Consider the following 20,457-nt stretch of genomic DNA (forward strand, 5'->3'; position numbering starts at 1 on the left):
CTATGAGCACTTTGTGACATCCCAGGTTAGTGACAGACACCATAGAAATGGAAAAAGAAACCCAACGAATTGTGGATGTTGGAAATTATCAATAAAATCAGAAATTGTTGGAACCAACATTGACATCTTTCCACTATGACATTAGAGCTCACAGTGACTAGATTCCTGGTTCATTATGAGCTGCCATGAAAAGCTGGCAAGCTGGGAAGGTAGTTTGTGGGTTCAGACCAGAGAACAGAAGTTGCCAACTGGTCAGTAAAATCCAATCAGGAAAACAGAAAAAGCTGCATTCATAGAGAGCCCTTCATGCCTTTAGGAAGTCCTAAAACCTGTCATTGCGGAGTAGGAAATGTAGCACAGTAGAGGTTGTAGAAACACTAAGGTGATGATGATAATCTGCTTTAGTGATCGAAGAGGGGAACATTGGCCGAAACACTGGGAAACATGCCCCTCCACTTCTTCAAAACCATGCGATGTCTGTCTCTACCTCCACCTAGTGTTACATCATAAATATTGCATCTACTGCCAGAGGAGCACACCTCCACAGCTGCACTAGAAAGGTCATATTTGAGCTTCTGCTTGAGTTTTAGGAGTGGGACTTAAATCCACAAGCTTTCAACTCCAGTGCTATGCACTGAGCTGCAGCTGACATTGGTATCTCTTCGTGAAGTAAAGAACGCAGTTACCCACTTCATGCCCATTCCAGTTCACCCCTTAAATGGTTAATTATTAACCTCTTTGAATAAAGCATCAAACAAAGATGAGAGAAACACACACATGTCTAAAGAATGAAGTGCTCACTAACTGTCTTGTTGGCAACTGGTTGGGGGTTGGGTGTGCACTACCTATAATCTTATCATTTTACCAAAACCATTTATAAAAGTGCATTTGGGATTAAGAAAAGTCACCAACCCTCGTGGATTCCTCCAAAGACGTGTAGTTTTGGCCGTACTCGCCTCTGCACTGTGTTTAAGAGCTCGACACAACCAACTCTCTGTAACTCTTTGGGAACCCAGTCTCGAAAACCTGAAACCAAAAATAAAATGAAAACCATACAATGGGATTCCTTTCTAATGGCCCTGCTTAATAATGGAACTGCACCATGCTGACACATCACTTACTGTTACACTGGAAATGCGTTGTTTAATTTAATCCCTATTAATGACAGTTTGTATTCAGGAATTAATGGGATTGTCCCAGTTGCACAGTAAGTAGGTAGGATCTATGAACACAGAGCATTACATTGTGGTTAATGTCAAGTTACATGTAAACTGTTAAGTCCATGAAGTGCAAATGCTGAGATCGGTCAGAAGGTGTTGTTGCTTTCATATCTGCTCAATCTTTCTTCAGAGAATGATGCTGAGATCAGAAAACAAAACAAAGAAATTGCTGGAAAAGCTCAGGATCTGCAGAAAGAAATTAGAGTTAACATTTCGGGTCCAGTGACCCTTCCTCAGAAACTGATCTGAAGCCAGTTTACAGGCTCATGGGCTGCATTGTGGAACACAGCAACCAATATAACATCGCCCTGATAAATTATGGACAGAAACTAGCAACTCTTTGGTGGAGCCATCTTGACTGATTAATACAGGTTTTTATATACAAAAAAAACAGGGTTGTTATTCAGTGTGTGTTATTCTTCTTTAACTTGTTCATCCAAGGCCATAAAGTAAAAATTCTTTAAAAAAAACATGCCAAGACTCAATGGATTTTCAAAGATGGGGAGAGGCCTTATGTGGAACAGCTGATTTCTAACAGGTTTAACTTTTGCAGGTACGGGTTATAGACAATAGACAATAGGTGCAGGAGTAGGCCATTCTGCCCTTCGAGCCTGCACCACCATTCAATATGATCATGGCTGATCATCCTTAATCAGTATCCTGTTCCTGCCTTATCTCCATAACCCTTGATTATCCAATATCTCCAATATCCTTGAGAGCTCTATCCAACTCTTTCTTAAATGAATCCAGAGACTGGGCCTCCACTGCCTTCTGGAGCAGAGCATTCCACACAGCCACCACTCTCTGGGTGAAGAAGTTTCTCCTCATCTCTGTCCTAAATGGTCTACCCCGTATTTTTAAGCTGTGTCCTCTGGTTCGGCACTCACCCATCAGCGGAAACATGTTTCCTGCTGCCAGAGTGTCCAATCCTTTCATAATCTTGTATGTCTCAATCAGATCCCCTCTCAGTCTTCTAAACTCAAGGGTATAGAAGCCCAGTCGCTCCAGTCTTTCAGCGTAAGGTAGTCCTGCCATTCCAAGAATTGACCTCGTGAACCTACGCTGCACTCCCTCAATAGCCAGAATGTCTTTCCTCAAATTTGGAGACCAGAACTGCACACAATACTCCAGGTGTGGTCTCACCAGGGCCCTGTACCGCTGCAGAAGAACCTCTTTGCTTCTATACTCAATCCCTCTTGTTATGAAGGTCAGTATTATATTAGCCTTCTTCACTACCTGCTGTACCTGCATGCTTGCCTTCATTGACTGGTGTACAAGAACACCCAGATCTCTTTGTACTGCCCCTTTACCTAAATTGATTCCATTTAGGTAGTAATCTGCCTTCCTGTTCTTGCCACCAAAGTGGATAACCATACATTTATCCACATTAAACTGCATCTGCCATGCATCTGACCACTCACCTAACCTGTCCAGATCACCCTGTAATCTCCTAACATCCTTCTCACATTTCACCCTGCCACCCAGCTTAGTATCATCAGCAAATTTGCTAATGTTATTACTAATACCATCTTCTATATCATTAATATATATTGTAAAAAGCTGAGGTCCCAGCACTGATCCCTGCGGTTCCCCACTGGTCACTGCCTGCCATTCCAAAATGGAGCCCGTTTATCACTACTCTTTGTTTCCTGTCAGCCAATCAACCTTCAATCCAAGTTAGTACTTTGCCCCCAATACCATGCGCCCTAATTTTGCTCACTAACCTATGTGGGACTTTATCAAAAGCTTTCTGAAAGTCCAGGTACACTACATCTACTGGATCTCCCTCGTCCAGAGTTACATCCTCAAAAAATTCCAGAAGATTAGTCAAGCATGATTTCCCCTTCATAAATCCATGCTCTCTGACCTATCCTGTTACTACTCTCCAGGTGTGTCGTAATTTCATCCTTTATAATAGACTCCAGCATCTTCCCCACCACTGAGGTCAGACTAACTGGTCTATAATTTCCTGCTTTCTCTCTCCCACCTTTCTTAAAAAGTGGTACAACATTAGCCACCCTCCAATCCGCAGGAACTGATCCCAAATCTATCGAACTCTGGAAAATAATTAACAACGCATCCACGATTTCTCAAAGCACCTCCTTCAGTACCCTGGGATGTAGACCTTCAGACCTAATAGTCTCTCCAACACCAATTCCAGGCAAATATAAATTCCCTTAATTTCAGGTCCTTCAGCCACTGTTACCTCAGGGAGATTGCTTGTGTCTTCCCCAGTGAACACAGATCTGAAGTACTAATTCAATTCTTCTGCCATTTCTTTGTTTGGGCGCAGAATGTTTCATGTATGAGGGAAATCAAACTCAGCACAGCCATTCCGCCACAATGCTATGATTAGATTAGATTCCCTACAGTGTGGAAAAAGGCCCTGCAGCCCCACAAGTCCACACTGACCCTCCGAAGAGTAACCCACCCAGTCCCATTTCCCTCTGACTAATGCACCTAACACTATGGGCAATTTAGCATGGCCAATTTACCTGACCTGCACATCTTTGGATTGTGTACCCGGAGGAAACCTACGCAGACACGGGGAGAGTGTGCAAGCTCAAGGCTGGAATCGAACCTGAGACCCTGATGCTGTGAGGCAGCAGTGCTAACTACATGAGCCACCGTGCCTGCCATGTTCAAACACATCCTACTTTCACTATTGACAAGCATTAACCTGCAGTGTGGGAGCCAGGAGTCTGTAACCGTACGTAAACACAAGATGTAAACACTCTTGAAGGGCCAGTAAAGTCTGTTTGACGGTCACCATTTGACATTACTTAAGTCAACAGTCCTTTAAAAATGAAAACAGGAACAGGCTACAGGTGTCAGACAGATTAAAAAAATCCTCCAATGCATAATTTTGATTGATAGGTTGCCATGGATTCAAAATTTTTTTGTTGACATTTTCCCAAAGGCTCTTTATAAATGTTTGGTTGATTTCTAAAAGCAAAAGGTATCTCCTTAAGAACGATCTCTAAATCCACAGTTTGATTGACAGGTTAAAGAGCTTGTTCAAGGATTCGCTCACCTTGATGACTGCTTTTATAAGAGATTAGGCATTGAGATTGAAAAAGAAAATTTTTACTGCACTTTCATGAATGGGATTTTTTTGAAAAAACGGCAAGCCTGCACAGATAATCTGTCCTGGATTTTTCTAACAATGGCCTGGCTAGAAGATGCCCTCACCGAGTGTTTTGCAGGCCAGCCAATATGCCCCCATCCTTCCCTAACTCACCTTCAAAAATGAGCAAGGCGTAAGTGAGGGCTGCAGATGCTGGAGATTAGAGTCAAGGAAAGGCTTTTGCCCGAAACGTCAATATTCCTGCTCCTTGGATGCTGTCTGACCTGCTGTGCTTTTCCAGCACCACACTCTCAACTCCAAAGAGGAGCAGCCTGTCTACTAAATGCAAGTAAACTATTAAGTGTCAACTGGGCCTGCTAATATATCAATCTGTCAATCACATGGGGTAGAGTAACAGGCATGTGCCCATAGACAGGTCAGAGTGGCTGGCAGGTGTCAAACCAATCTCTTTGATATAGGTGGCTGGAGAACATTGAAGATCATCGACAAGAACAAAAATAGAGTCTACCCTCTCTGCTTTCAAATGAAAAACGAGCATTACGTCAAGAAGTCACAGACACACATGCCTTCAATTGGGTGATTTCTTTGGGTGTCATTTTGTTGCTGGTTATGGACTGTGACTGAGGTTTACATGGAGAAATTAATCTATTTTCACACATCACATATCAGTGTGATTCAGTGGGTCGCACTCCTGTTTCTGAGAAGAGGTTGTGGGTTCAAGTCCAATTGAGCTAATGTTTTTGCTGTACGACTGAGGGAATGCTGCAATGTCTGAGGCGAAACCTCTTTGCTGAGATGTCAAATTGAGAGGCTCCCTCCTCTCTCAGTAAGATGTAAAGAGCCCATGGCATTGCTTCAGAGAACAGCAAGAGATTCTCCCTGGTGTCCTGTTTGATATTTATCCTTAATGCAGATTATACAGTCATCAGCACATTACTGTGTGGAATATGTATGTGCAACAGTCATTCCCCAAATAACACACATAATAACTGATACATTTATGTTAAAGCCACCAGAAGGTGGCACAAACGGTGATGACCTGATGTCACAGAGATACTACAGGAAAAGGGCACAGTGGAAGTGTGAGTGATGTGAATTACGGGGAGGCACAGGGAGATGTGGGTGTGTGGAAGCGAACACACAGAGCATCTCCTGGGACAGGGGTTGACATGGTGGAGAGGGTGATTGCAGATGCTGCTGGTCTCCTCGTGGAGACAGTTTGCAGTCTGTCCTACTCCAGCTGGGGCCCAAGACCCTTGCAAGTGGCACATGCGTGGCTGATGATATTACAGTGTATGAAATGCAGTGACATAATCAATGCAGTCACTTCCTGCAGGCTGTCCTGTTTTGATCAGGTGACGACTCTGGCTGTGTCGGAGCATGTGCAGTGCTCATATTACGTTATGTGTCATCACTGTATTAAATAAACAGTCTGGCCGCTTGTCTCATTGGCTTCTCCCTGTGCACAGATCTCTGTGCTCATATTTCGTAGGTGACCTCATTTAATTTTAAAGGCAATTCCTTCAGCGAACAAACACCAATAAGGTTAAAATCACACACACAGGAAGTGCTTGAGAAACCCAGCAGGTCTTGCAGCATCTCTGGAGATAGAAATGAAGTTAACGTTTTGAGTCTGAAATGATACTTCTCTCTCCGCAAATACTGCCGGACTTGCTGAGTTTCTCCAACACTATCGGTTTTTATTTCAGATTTCCAGTATTTCACATTAAGTGTGCAATATGATAATAATGAGTAAATCTGATGAGGGCAGCACAGTGGCTTAGTGGTTAGCACTGCTGTCTCACAGTGCCAGGGACCCGGGTTCGATTCCACCCTTGGGCGACTGTCTGTGTGGAGATTGCATATTCTCCCTGTGTCTGCGGTGGCTTCCTCCAAGTGCTCCAGTTTCCTCCCACAGTCCAATGATGAGCAGGTTAGGTGGATCGGCCATGCTAAATTGCTCATAGTGTCCAGGGATATGCAGGCTAGGTGGATTAGCCATGGGAAAAGCAGGGTTACAGGGATGGGATAAGTGAGGGCTGAGAGTCTGGGTGGGATGTCTTTCAGAGTGTCAGTGTGGACTCAATGGGCCGAGTGGTCTGTTTCCACACTGTAGGGATTCTGTGATGATCTGTTTCAGGAAGAAACTCAGCTCCCTTGGGATCTTGTACTTTACCGGAGAAAGTGAGGACTGCAGATGCTGGGGATCAGAGCTTAAAAATGTGTTGCTGGAAAAGCGCAGCAGGTCAGGCAGCATCAAAGGAGAAGGAGAATCGATGTTTCAGGCATAAGGGCTTATGCCCGAAACGTCGATTCTCCTTCTCCTTTGATGCTGCCTGACCTGCTGCGCTTTTCCAGCAACACATTTTTAAGCTCTGAGAATGCAGACATGATCTCATTTAAATGTCTCACTTGCAGATGGCATCCCTGACAGTGCAGCACTCTCTCAGCACCGTATTGGGCAAACACAGCTGGGTCAGGTGCTCAGGCCACTGGGGTAGCAACTGAACCCACAAACTTCTGAAGGTGAGGTACAAGTGCTGCCCACTGAGCTCCTTGTGAAGTTTAAAATAAAAAATAAGCTTTCACCACTTACCCAATGGTGGTCCATGTGTCATGAGAATATCGATTCCCTCTGGAATTAGATTCCACTTGTCCAGCAAAGACTGGCCTCTGGGCAAGTTGAAGCCCCAGCCATTAAACCACGGTGTCCTGAAACACAGAACAAATGGAGTCAGAGCTGCTGAGAGATATTTACATGATCACCGAGCTGTGCGTAAAGTTGAGGTTCGAGCTGTGATCCTCAGTCACTTCTGAAAGATGCTGAGGGATGAAATATTAGGAGGAGTCCAGGCGTCTTACAGCAATGTTGGCTCACACGACTGACTCACATTATAAATGAGTCAGACAGAGCTCAGACAGGTCAGGACATTGAGATACATTGGCCAAGGTATGACATTGCTTTTGGCGCGCAGTTCTGGTGAGGGATGTGAGACTGGCAGAATGCCAGGGGGCCACGTGGGGTGGGTTCTAAATCTAAGTCCTGGGCCATTTTTCAAGCCTTGGGAAGAGTAGCCTAGCAACAGGAACTAGTCAGACAATCTCCATAATTAAATCACCAATCAACTGGTCATTGTCTCAGGCTGCTGGGCATTCCACTGACTACACGGCAGGCAGGCAAGTGTGTGTGTGTGTGCGTGTGGGCGTGAGAGAGACAGAGAGAGACAGTATGTGTGAGATAATGTGTGTGTGTGTCCAACTGCATGGAGCTGGCCTCACTGAGCCTTCCTGTTAGACTGGGTGGGGAACCTTGGTTTCCAGAAGCTGTGGCCAAGGGAGTGTTTCCTAGCGGCAATGGCTACCCTCTGTGACCCAAGTTTTTCACCTCTGTTTCAAAGACCTGTCAATTTGCATCTGTCCCCTTATTTTGCTTGCAGTCTCAGCAGTGGTCAGCTCTACTGATTGGGCTACTGGAGATTGTAAACCTGCTGTCCCTCTGATAGCACCAGCATTAAGGAGAGGCAGCCCTCTAACCTAGGGGTGGGGGAAAAGAGAACTACCACTGCTAACCCCTTGCCCATCCCATGCATGGACTTAGAACCCACACTGGTCCTGAGGACAGGGTTCACCACAAGTCTGGAATATTATGGCCATGGATTTTCAACTGTTAAAGAGGTATTAAGGAATGCAGCCAATGGCATTTTTATAGATGAGTTACAGGTCCAACTGGATAGAGGCAAGGTGTTGCTGGTCACCTCTTCTTGGTTTTATGAGTGACCTTTTGGTTTCTGATGGCCCAGCCAAAGCCAGCTGGATTGCTTTCTGAAATTTCCTCACATATCAAACTGTTTTGAATATTCCGTTTCAATAGCTCTCCTTGCTAAACACTACAGGGGCTGCTCAATTTACAAACATCCAACTTCCGAATGTTTGCACTTATGGGCACAATCCCATACAGGCGTATAATTATAAAGACCATATATATAAACATTTCCTGTACCGATGTATGGCTGCTTTACAGTGTCTGCACTGTGTTCTGACTGGAATACAAACTGACTTACGAACGCACTCCAGAACAAAACCCGTTCACAACCCAGGAACTGTCTGCAGTTCTCAATTTATAATGCCCAAAGCAACCTGCAGCCATTGAAGATGCACCAAATTATTATTCATTTTACACATCTGGCACATGCTTTCTCAAAAGTTTGCTTCTTACTGAGAAATCTACCGTCAAAACAAAAACAACTTATCAATATGAAGAAGTTGATCTGGAAGTGCAAATATCGGAAAATGCTGTGGTAGAAACCTGATTGGCTCAAGAACCACAAAATGTTCCATGAATTTAGACTTCTCTTTCTGTTCACATAAGCCAAGTCTTCTCTCACCACCTCCCCCCACACCCCTGTTCCTTCCCCATATGTTTCAATGTCCACAGGTGACAACATAATTGTTATGCTACCCTACCCAGATAACAATACTACCTCTACCCTACAGTGCCACTATCACATGCGTGCAAACACAGATTAATGATCCCAAACCTCCAACTAACCATATACATACACAGAGACTATTCCAACCACATACATACGCTGGAATAAGAATTCTACTTTCAAATGTTTAAACATAACATCCAAGTTGTTCATTTTTTCACATTCCCTCCAGTTGTAACTTCTCTTTCAGAAGACGCACCATCCTCCTGAAGGATTAAAGCATTTTTGCAACACACCTTCAGTGTTCAGAGAAATAACAGCAGCGAATGCTTTCCTTTCTGTGCCCCATTATGCAGCATTAACTCAATGCTTTGTGCGGAGGGAACATTGATGCCGGGAAATGGTTTTCGAACAGAAAAGACTAATATTACAGCATTGTGACTGCACCTTCAGGTAGAACATGTTTGACCTCTCTGTGTCAATAATCAATCACAAATTTCCAAAAAAGAAAGTTAAATCAAAGCAAAATGCTTTGAAATGCTGGAAATCTGAAGTAAACATAAAAAGAAGGCAGTTCAAGGAGACAGCTCACCACCACATTCTCATGTTGGTCAGCCAGGCTCAGCAGTGAATAAAACAAAATTCTGGAAATACTCAGCTGGTCAATAAAACTTAAAATCTTAATTGCATTTCTCTCTTCACAAATGCTGCCTGAATACTTCCGGAATGTTCTGTTTTTATTTCAATTGCCAGCATCTGCAGCAAATAAAATACATTTGCTCAATGCGATTTGGAAATCAGAACAAAATCTTCGTGAGTTCTTGAATCCACTTGATAATTTTCTGTTACAGCAATTGATATCATCTTAAAATAAAATGTATACAAACACAGCACCAATTCACACTCTTTGTGCTAAGATCAACCAACATCATCTTTACAATTACAATCGGTCCTCTTCAGTCAGTTTTACATGTTAACTTCACAGATTTGAAAGGCTGAATCTGTCTTCCTCTAAAGAAGAATGATGATCCAGATAGAAGCATCAATAAAAAACTATTTTAAAATAAGGAACTAACTTACACTTACAGAATGCCTTTTATGACTTTAGGACGATTAACGTGGTTTAGGATTAATTACGTACATTTTCAGTTGCCACTGTTATAATTTAAGAAGCATATTCGTGTGTGTGTGTGTGTGTGTGTGTGTGTGTGTGTGTCTGTGTGTGTGTGTGAACGTGTGAGTGTGCAGTGCGTGCCTGTTTGTCCGTCTGTCTGTCTATATGCATGTGCATGGATACACGTATGTGTGTGGTCCTGAGCTTGGCTTACTATCCCATATCCTTTCCATTACCAACACCATCTACCTCTACCTCAAATATAGCCTTTTAACTCTCAGTCATGCTTTAGTTACGTCCAATTTTGACTACACCAAGGCTCTTCCTGTATAGCTTCACACATTCTGCTCGCTGTAAACTTGAGGTATCCGACTGTGATTTTCCAGTGGGTTTTCAGCATCATGAAGCGGTGAGTTCACCTTGGCGGCCTGTTGGTGGAGACTCATTGGCAGGCTGGGCTCCGAATAGGCCTGCTAGCTGGAAAGATACATTTGCGTTACAAGCAGTTCAGGGACTGATACCTGGAATGTTTGGGCTGTCATATGAAGAAAGGTTGGACAGGCTAGGCAGGCATCTGCTGGAGTGAGAGGTGACTTGATTGAAACATATAAGATCCTGAGGAGTCTTCATATAGTAGATGTGAAAATGATGCTTGCTCATGGGAGAACTGGGGATTTAAAAATAAGGTGCTGCTCATTTAAAACAAAGATGAGGTATTTATGATTAGATTAGATTACTTACAGTGTGGAAACAAGCCCTTCAGCCCAACAAGTTCACACCGACCCTCCGAAGAGCAACCCACCCAGATCCATTCCCCTACATTTACCCCTTCACCTAAAACTACGGGGAATTTAGCATGGCCAATTCACCTAACGTGCACATTTTTGGACTGAGGGAGGAAACCGGAGCACACGGAGGAAACCCACGCAGACACGGGGAGAATGTGCAACTCCACACAGACAATCGCTCGAGGCAGAATTGAACTCGGGTCTCTGGCGCTGTGAGGAAGCAGTGCTAACCACTGTGCCACCGTGCCATTCTTTTTTCTCAAATTGTCGTACGTTAAAGCTGAGGTAGTTAGATTCTTGCTAAGCGAGGGGTGAAAACTGATCAAGGATAGGCTAGATTGTGGATTTGTGATTACAATTTGACACGCCACGATTTTATCAAGTGACAGAGCAGTCTTGAGGGACCGAATGGCCAACTCCTGCTCTTTGTAAATTGGTTGAACATATCTCCTTGTCAAATAAAGCAATGCCCAGGCCTAATTCTAGGCTAGTGATAGCTGTCATGCTTACTAATTCTTTCCTTCCCTCTTGGCATGTCTTCCAGAAGTTCTTTGCCTAGCTGACTTCCTCTTCAAATTCAAAAAAGCTTGCTAAAATATAAAACACTGTCTGACTACTCCTTTGATGTATTTTCTCCACATTCCTTCCCTATGCTGCTGGCGAAAGGCTTTGAGGTTTTTTTGGAGAGAAACGTGGGACAAATGCATTTATCTTTCTCGTCTCATTCTGTCGAAACAAGTTCCTCATCATCACAGTCCAGCAAAAAAAACAATATGAAAAACCCAATCACCGTGACAGTGCCTCATTCTACAGCAAACCTCTAACATTAAAATTTGCTCAGTATCAGAAGTTGCAGGTAAAACCTCCAGTTTCCTCAGACTCAACTCCAGCAACTTGCGAAGTCTCCAGCTCATCAGTAATTTGAACCCATTTAGATAACAAAGCAGAGGCAGGGGTATGATTAAAGTGTACAGTACATAAAATCCCTACAGTGTGGAAGCAGGCCATTCAGCCCATCAAGTCCACACCAACCCATTGAAGAGCATCCCACCCAGAACCAATCCCCTTATCGTCATAACCCTACATTTCCCATGGCTAATCTACCTAGCCTGCACTATGGATAATTTAGCATGGCCAATCCACCTAATGTGCAGATCTTTGGACTACTGGAGGAAAACAGAACACCCGGAGGAAACCTACGCAGGCACAAGAGAATGTGCAAACTTCACAGAGTGGAGTATACAAAATTATGGGAGGTATAGATAGGGTAGATCATGAATTTTTTCCCAGGTGGCAGATGAGACTAAGACCAGAGGGTATAAGTTTAAGGTGAACAGTAAATAGTTTAAAGGGAAACATTTTTCACCTAGTAGATGGTAGAATTATGGAATGTTCTCCCTGACAGGGTGATGGAGGCAGGTACTCTCGCAACATGTAAGAAGCACATGGGTGAGCATTTAAAATGCCAGGGAAGAGTAGGCTACAGACCAAATGCAGGAAAATGGGATTAGTGTAGTTTGAAGGAGGGCTGGTTTCTAAACTGTATGTGGATGACTCGCCAAGACTTTCCCCACACCTCCACTGCTTGCCTTAAAACAACTACCAAACCTCAAACAGATTATTATTCGTACCAAGCTGCCCGGCTTTCAGGACAACCCTGTCACGGTAGGTGCTGCAAGACGTGTCAGATTGTGGACATGGATACCATCATTACATGTGGGGACACCTCCCATCATGTACGTGGCAGGTACGCATGTGACTCAGCTAACGTCGTCTATCTCATACGTTGCAGGCAAGGGTCCTGAAGCATGGTACATTGGGGAAACCGAGCAAAGACTACAGCAACGGATGAATGGGCACTGCACAACAATCAACAGACAGGAGTGTTCCCTCCCAGTTGGGGAACACTTCAGCAATCCAGGAGATTCGACTTCAGACCATCCTCCAAGGCGGACATCAGGACAGGCAGCAGCGAAAAGTGGCCGAGCAGAGACTGATAGCTAAGTCCGGTACCCATAGGGAGGGCCTCAACTGGACCTTGGGTTCATGTCACATTACAGGTGACCATCATTGCACTATACACACACACAGATACTCCTACACACACACACGGACACATGCACAGGCACTCCTATACACATACATACACATGGTCACACATACACACAGACACGCACACACACCCTTACAGAGACACACACTCCCACACGCATCCTCTCAGAGACTTAGACCACTCTACACTCACACACACATATACACTCTCTCTCAGACACTCACAACCCCCCACCCCAGAGACACACACACACACTCCTACAGACACACACACACTCTCACACTCACACATGCACCCCCTCACAGATTTAAGACACTCTACACTCACATACTCACACATATACACTCTCTCTCATATTCACAACCCCCCAATCCTGACTGACAGACAGACACATACACACACACAAAGACCCACATGCACACATATACATATACGTTTGTGGGGTGAACTTATACTTGCAGAGTTACATTGTACTTTGCTCAAAAACTGCATGAATTTATGTAAGACTCTGTTATCTCACTTTTTAGATTAGAATCAGTCTAAACATTACGGTACAGACAGAGAACACAGGGGGCTAACACCTTCAACATACTGTCTAGCTAACACCAATTATTACAGTTAACCTGAGAATGCAACTTTTTAAAAAAAAGTTTTGTGAATTACACATGAAAGAAGTGAAACTATCATGGTATTCGAACAGATGAAAGACTCCACAAACAATCAAGGTATTTTTCCATGTATAATTTCAGTTACATCACACTGTAAACTTTTGCTATAAATCCTGTGCCTTACAATTGTGTCCTCCACCTGATGAAGGAGCGGCGCTCCGAAAGCTAGTGTGCTTCCAATTAAGCCTGCTGGACTATAACCTGGTGTTGTGTGATCTTTAACTTTGCATTTATTTTACACATTATCACCTGGATGCATGGGGTCCTGGGATGTGAGCCACCATCTGTTTTGACCCCTCCAATGCCCCTCAAGACTGGTTGCTCAGCTGCCATTCAGTCCTTAGTAAGCCATGAACTGCTTTCGTTAAGTAATTTCCCAGAGCCGTCAATACCTAGAGAATCATTCAGCACGGTAACAGACCCTTCGGTCCACCTCGTCAATTGCCAACCAAGTTTTCTTTAGCCCATGTTCCTCTGAACCTTTCCTGTTTGCGTACCTGTCCAAATGTCTTAACAATATTGTAACTGTACCCACCTCTACCACTTCCTCTGGCAGCCTTAAAATTATGCTCTGCAATTCTGAACTCCCCTAGCTTAGGGAAAAGACCTTTGCGATTCACTTTATTTGTGCCCTTTACTTCACTTTATTAATAAACCTCTATCAGTTTACCCCTCAACCTCCTACACTCCAGTGAAAATATTCCCAGCCTCTCCTGATAACTCAAGCCTCTCCTGATAACTCAAACCCTGTCGTCCTCTAAATCTTTTCTGAACCCTCTCCAATTTAATAATATCCTTCCTAAAGCAGAGCAACCAGAACTGTACACAGTACTCCAGAGTGGTCTAACCAACGTCCTGTATGCCTGCAACATAATGTCCTGACTCCTAGACCTAATGGTCTCAGCAATGAAGGCAAGGAAGCTAATGCCTTCTTCAGCAGCCTGTCAACTTGTAACACAACTTTCAAGGAACTATGTACCTGAAACCGCTAACACTCACATTTATATATGGTTTTATTATGTTATTAAAATATCCTGAGGTGCTTTTACAAGGACATTATAAAAATAATTATGACACTGAGTCGCATAAGGAGATGGCAAGCAAATGACCCAAAGCTTGGTCAAAGAGTTCAGCTTTGAACAGCATCTGATTTAAAGAGGAGTGAGGTAGAGAGGCAAGAAAAAAAACTTAGGAAAGGAATTCTCAAATTTGTGGGCCACGCAGCTGAAGACAAACTGTAATGAAGAGGTCAGAATGAAATAATTGCCGAGTTTTTGAAGGATTGTAGAGGGGATTACAAAAGGTGGTGAGATTTCACAACGAGGAGGAGAATGAGGAGACCACACCCCCCAACTGCGGAGCCAGACAGTTTACATCCTTTCAGCTGCTGCAGCAAATTCACTTCAGTTCCAGCAGCTTCCAACCACCATCACTCCAAAAACACATGGAAAATAAGGTTGTAATGTTGCCTTCTTTGCATGAAGTGAGATAGAGGTAGCAAGAGGGGGAAATAATAGGGTGAACTGGACGTGGAGAGATTCTTTCCCACTTCTTGCCCCTTCTGTGCTGGATCAGAAGCTCCACTTGGGCCTTTCTCAGCTTACCAGCAATTAAGGTGGGCGGCACGGTGGCACAGTGGTTAGCACTGCTGCCTCACAGCGCCAGAGACCCGGGTTCAATTCATGCCTCAGGCGACTGACTGTGTGGAGTTTGCACGTTCTCCCTGTGTCTGCGTGGGTTTCCTCCGGGTGCTCCGGTTTCCTCCCACAGTCCAAAGATGTGCAGGTCAGGTGAATTGGCCATGCTAAATTGCCCGTAGTGTTAGGTAAGGGGTAGATGTAGGGGTATGGGTGGGTTGCGCTTCGGCAGGGCGGTGTGGACTTGTTGGGCCGAAGGGCCTGTTTCCACACTGTAAGTAATCTAATCTAAGGCCCTTAGGTGATCAATTAATGGCCACTTTAGGCTCTCATATCATCACCTGTCCAATGAATCTGGTTGTGTGTGATTGGGTAACCAGGGAAACATAACTGCCAGTTTGAGTAGGAGTTGGGGTGGCTTCTATTTGGTTCAGTTGGGGGTAATTGGAGGCAAGGTTGAGGCCAGGGGAGGCAAAGGGTGACCTTTGGAAGCCATCGGCCTCCCTGCCCTTGGCTTGGATTCGCTGAATGTCCTCGCTCCATGACTTCCCATCTCACAAGAAGCAAAAGAAAAAGATCTAACTTCTTGCTGTTGGATTTCCTGGAGAGTAGGCCTCAACAAAGGGTTTTTATGACTGGATGCTGCAGACCTCTGACTGGCCAGCAGGTTTTTGGCAAGCAAGGATGCCACTGTCATGGGCTGTGATAGGCTAAGAAGCTTGCTGGTTAGCTCTTAATGCACTGATTGGCAGACAATGTGGCCGGCTTTCACAGTGGTGTGGGTGGTAAGTTAATCAATTCATAATACCTCCACTTTCACACTTTGGCTCAAAAAGGGAATGAATGGTTATTACATTGAAATTATTGAAAAATTCTCACTCACTTTTTGGATGGTAATCCAAAATAGAGGACAGAAAAAAAAAATTGTGGTTGTTAGGGCTGCTCCTTTTCTGAGGCATTTTAAGTGTTGGAGGTAATTCCCTTGAATTCCAGGAGCAGCAATTACTGTGTTATATACGCTGTTGCATTGTTTTGGAACTTTGGGATAAAAGATCAAACCAATAGCACTTTTCTCAAAGGGGAGAGGGACCCAGCAGGCAGTCATTGTACACATTGGAACTAACGACATAGAAAGGGAAAAGGATGAGATTCTGAAGGGAGAATGTAGAAAGTTAGGCAGGAATTTAAAAAGGAGGTCCTCGAGAGTAGTAATATCTGGATTATTCCTGGTGCTATGACATGGTGAGGGTAGGAATCGGAGGATAGAGCAGATGAATGCATGGCTGAAGAGCTGGTGTATGGGAGAAGGATTCACATTTTTGGATCATTGAATCTTTTCTGGGGTAGAAGTGTCCTGTATAAGAAGGATGAATTTCTCCTGATTTGGAAGGAGACTAACATACTGGCTAGAGCTGCTTGGGAGGATTTAAACTGGTAAAGTGAGGGTGGTGGGGGGAACCCAGGGAGATAGTGAGGAAAGAGATCAATGTGAGACTAGTACAGTTGAGAAAACTGAGTTAAACAGTCAGGGCAGGCAGGGACAAAGCAGAGAACAAGTTAGGACTGATAAATTAAACTGCACTTATTTCAATGCAAGAGGCTAACAGGGAAGGCATATGAACTCAGGGCATGGTTAGGAACATGGGATTGGGATATCATTGCAATTACAGAAACGTGGCTCAGGGATGGACAGGACTGGCAGCTTAATGTTCCAGGATACAAAGGTTACAGGAAGGATAGGAAGGGAGGCGAGAGAGGAGTGTAAGTGGCAATTTTGATAAGGGATAGCATTACAGCTGTACTTAGGGAGTCATGATTTGGAGATGCCGGTGTTGGACTGGGGTGTACGACTACCACTTGATGAAGGAGCAACGCTCCGAAAGCTAGTGTGCTTCCAATTAAACCTGTTGGACTATAACCTGGTGTTGTATGATTTTTAACTTTGTACTTAGGGAGGATATTCCTGGGAATAAATTCAGGCAAGTTATTTTGGTGGAACTGTAAAAGAAGAACGGGGTGATCACCTTATTGGGATTGTATTAGAGAGCCCCTAATAGTCAGCACGAAATTGAGAAACAAATTTGTAAGGAGATTTCAGTTATCTGTAAGAATAACAGAGTGGTTGTGATTGGAGATTTTAACTTTGCAAACATAGACTGGGACTGCCATAGTGTTAAGGGTTTAGATGGAGAGGAATTTGTTAAGTGTGTGCAAGAAAATTTTCTGATTCAGTATGTGGATGTAACTATGAGAGAAGGTGCAAAACTTGACCAACTCTTGGGAAATAAGGCAGGGCAGGTGACTGAGGTGTCAGTGGGGCCAGTGACCATAATTCTATTAGTTTTAAAATGGTGATAGAAAAGGACAGACTGGATCTAAAAGTTGAAATTCTAAATTGGAGGAAGACTACCTTTGATAGTATTAGGCAAAGACTTTCAAAAGCTGATTGGGGGCAGATGTTCGCAGGTAAAGGGATGGCTGGAAAATAGGAAGCCTTCAGGAATGAGATAACGAGAGTCCACAGACAGTAAAGGGTGAAAGAAAAGGCTGATAGGTGGAGGGAAAGCTGGATGACTAAAGTAATTGAGGGTTTGGTTAATAAAAAGAAGAAAGTATATGTGGGGTATAGACAGGAGAGATCAAGTGAATCCTTAAAAGAGTATAAAGGCAGTAGAGTGCACTTAAGACGGAAATCAGGAGGGCAAAAAGGGGGCGTGAGATAGCAGTGACAGATAGGGTTAAGGAGAGTCCAAAAGGATTTTATAAATACATTAAGGATGAAAGGGTAACTAGGGAGAGACTAGGGCCCTCAAAGATCTCAAGTTGAGAGTGTGTGGTGCCGGAAAAGCACAGCATATCATGCAACATCCAAGGAGCAGGAGAATCGATGTTTCAACAATGGTGATGATGAATCATGATGAAGGGCTCCTTAGATGCTGCCTGACCTGCTGTGCTTTTCCAGCACTACAAAATCTCGACTCTAATCTCCAGCATCTGCAGAACTCACTTTCTCCCCTCAAAGATCAGCAAGGCAGCCTTTGTGTGGAGTCGCAGGAGATGGAGGAGATACTAAACGAGAATTTTGCATCAGTGTTTACTGTGGAAAAGGACGTGGAAGATAAAGAATGTGGGGAAATAGATGGTGACACCTTGAAAAATGTCCACATTACAGAGTAGGTAGTGCTGGATGTCTTGAAACACATAAAAGGGGCTAAATCCCCAGGAATGATCAGGTGTATGCTCGAGCTCTGTGTGGGAAGCTAGGGAAGTGATTGCTGGGCCCCTTACGGAGATATTTGTATCATCAATAGTCACAGGTGAGGTGTTGGAAGACTGGAGGTTGGCAAACGTGGTGCCACTGTTTAAGAAAGGTGTAAGGACAAACCAGGGAACTACAGACCAATGAGCCTGACCATTGGTGGTAGGCAAGTTGTCGGCAGGAATCCTGAGGGACAGGATTTACATGGATTTGGAAAAGCAAGGAAAAATTAGAAATAATCAGCATGGCTTTGTGCATGGGAAATCATGTCTCACAAACTTGATTGAGGTTTTTGAAGAAGTAACAAAGAGGATTGATGAGGGCAGAGCAGTAGATGTGATCTATGTGGACTTCAGTAAGGTTTTCGATAAGCTTCTCCATGGGAGACTGATTAGCAAGGTTAGATCTCATGGAATACAGGGAGAACTAGCCATTTGGATACAGAACTGGCTCAAAGGTAGAAGACAAAGGGTGGTGGTGGAGGGTTGTTTTTCAGACTGGAGGCGTGAGTCCAGTGGTGTGCCACAAGGATCGGTGCTGGGTCCTCTACTTTTCATCGTTTATATAAATGATTTGGATTGGACATAGGAGATATATACAGTAAGTCTGCACATGACACCATGTATTTATGTAAATTAAACTGCATCTCCACTCCTCAGCCCATTGTCCCATCTGATCAAGAACCCATTATACTCTGAGGTAACCTTCTTCGCTGTCCACTACACCTCCAAAAAAGTAAAAGACCCAGCACCGATTCTTGTGGCACTCCACTGGTCACAGGCCTTCAGTCTGAAAATCAACCCTCCACCACCAAACTCTGTCTTCTACCTTTGAGCCAGTTCTGAATTCAAATGGCCAGTTCTCCCTATATAGTCAGAGCATTAAGTAAAAGAGTTGGGAGGTCATGTTGCAGCTGTACAGGACATTGATTAGGCCACTGTTGGAAAATTGTGTGCAATTCTGGTCTCCTTCCTATCGGAAAGATGTTGTGAAACTTGAAAGGGTTCGGAAAAGATTTACAGCGATGTTGCCAGGGTTGGAGGATTTGAGCTCTAGGGAGAGGCTGGACAGGCCGGAGCTGTTTTCCCTGGAGCGTCGGAGGTGGAGGGGTGACCTTATAGAGGTTTACAAAATTATGAGGGGCATGGGTAGGGTAAATAGACAAAGTCTTTTCCCTGGGTTGGGGGAGTCCAGAACTAGAGGGCATAGGTTTAGGGTGAGAGGGGAAAGATATAAAAAAGACCTAAGGGGCAACTTTTTCACACACAGAGTGGTACGTGTATGGAATGAGCTGCCAGAGGAAGTGGTGGAGGCAAGTACAATTGCAACATTTAAGAGGCATCTTAATGGGTATATGAATAGGAAGGGTTTGGAGGGATATGGGCCGGGTGCTGGCAAATTGGACTAGATTAGGTTAAGATATCTTGTTGGCATAGATAAGCTAGACTGAAGGGTCTGTTTCTGTGTTCTACACCTCTATGACTGTGATGTAAACAGATTTTTCGAGTAAAGATTTTACTATTTAATTTCGACATGACAATAATTTACTGAAAGCAACTGGAAAGACTGAGCTATAAAGTTTTACACTCCAAGGATGAATAACGCTTGATGGATTCTGCAGCAAAATAACTTTATTTACAACAACAATGCTGAGAAATGCTCACTGTCTGTGTGGGATTGCATCAAAGGTACAGTTTGAATAAAACTGATTGTTTTCAAGGAGGAGTTAAACATAGTTTTTAAAGCTAAAGGGTTCAAAGGGTGTAGGGAGAAAGCAGGTTCAGAGCACTAAACTGGATGATAAGCCATGATCACACTGACTGGCAGAGGAGACTTGAGATAGTCCACTCCCGCTCCTGTTTTATGTATTTCAAAGGAGCAGCGCAGGTTCCTGGGGAGGGGCTTTTCAAAGTAATCAGAATCACCAATTTTCCAGGAGTGACTGGTGTATTAATGTACAGTCGGCAACAGCCTGCAGCAAGGTTTAACTGTAGCTCGGTGGGTAGCACTCAAACCTCTGTATTGGTGTGTTGTGGGTTCATGTCCCACTCCAGGACTTCAGCAGATAAGCCAGCCTGACACACATAGTGCAGTAATGAATACACACTGCAATACTGAAGGTGCTGTCTTTCCTGAGATGTCAACCCCAGACCAGGCCTGTGGATGTGGAAAACTCCATGGCCACTATTTCAAAGAAAAG

At 44.0% G+C, this 20,457-nt stretch overlaps 1 protein-coding gene across 6 annotated transcripts in view; it reads right to left on the bottom strand.

Annotated features, from left to right (window-relative positions):
• LOC140493744 (metallophosphoesterase MPPED2) overlaps positions 1–20,457 on the bottom strand; it is a 193,188-nt gene that overhangs the window by 20,229 nt on the left and 152,502 nt on the right. For all 6 annotated transcript variants that reach the window (XM_072592572.1, XM_072592571.1, XM_072592566.1 and 3 more), the window contains exons 5-6: positions 6,905–7,020; positions 913–1,026 (exon numbers count right to left, since the gene is read on the bottom strand). In XM_072592572.1, coding sequence (XP_072448673.1) covers positions 913–1,026; positions 6,905–7,020 — 230 coding nt within the window. The remainder of the gene's footprint in view (positions 1–912; positions 1,027–6,904; positions 7,021–20,457) is intronic.

Source organism: Chiloscyllium punctatum, chromosome 22 (assembly GCF_047496795.1).
Source record: "Chiloscyllium punctatum isolate Juve2018m chromosome 22, sChiPun1.3, whole genome shotgun sequence".
Lineage (NCBI taxonomy): Eukaryota > Metazoa > Chordata > Chondrichthyes > Orectolobiformes > Hemiscylliidae > Chiloscyllium > Chiloscyllium punctatum.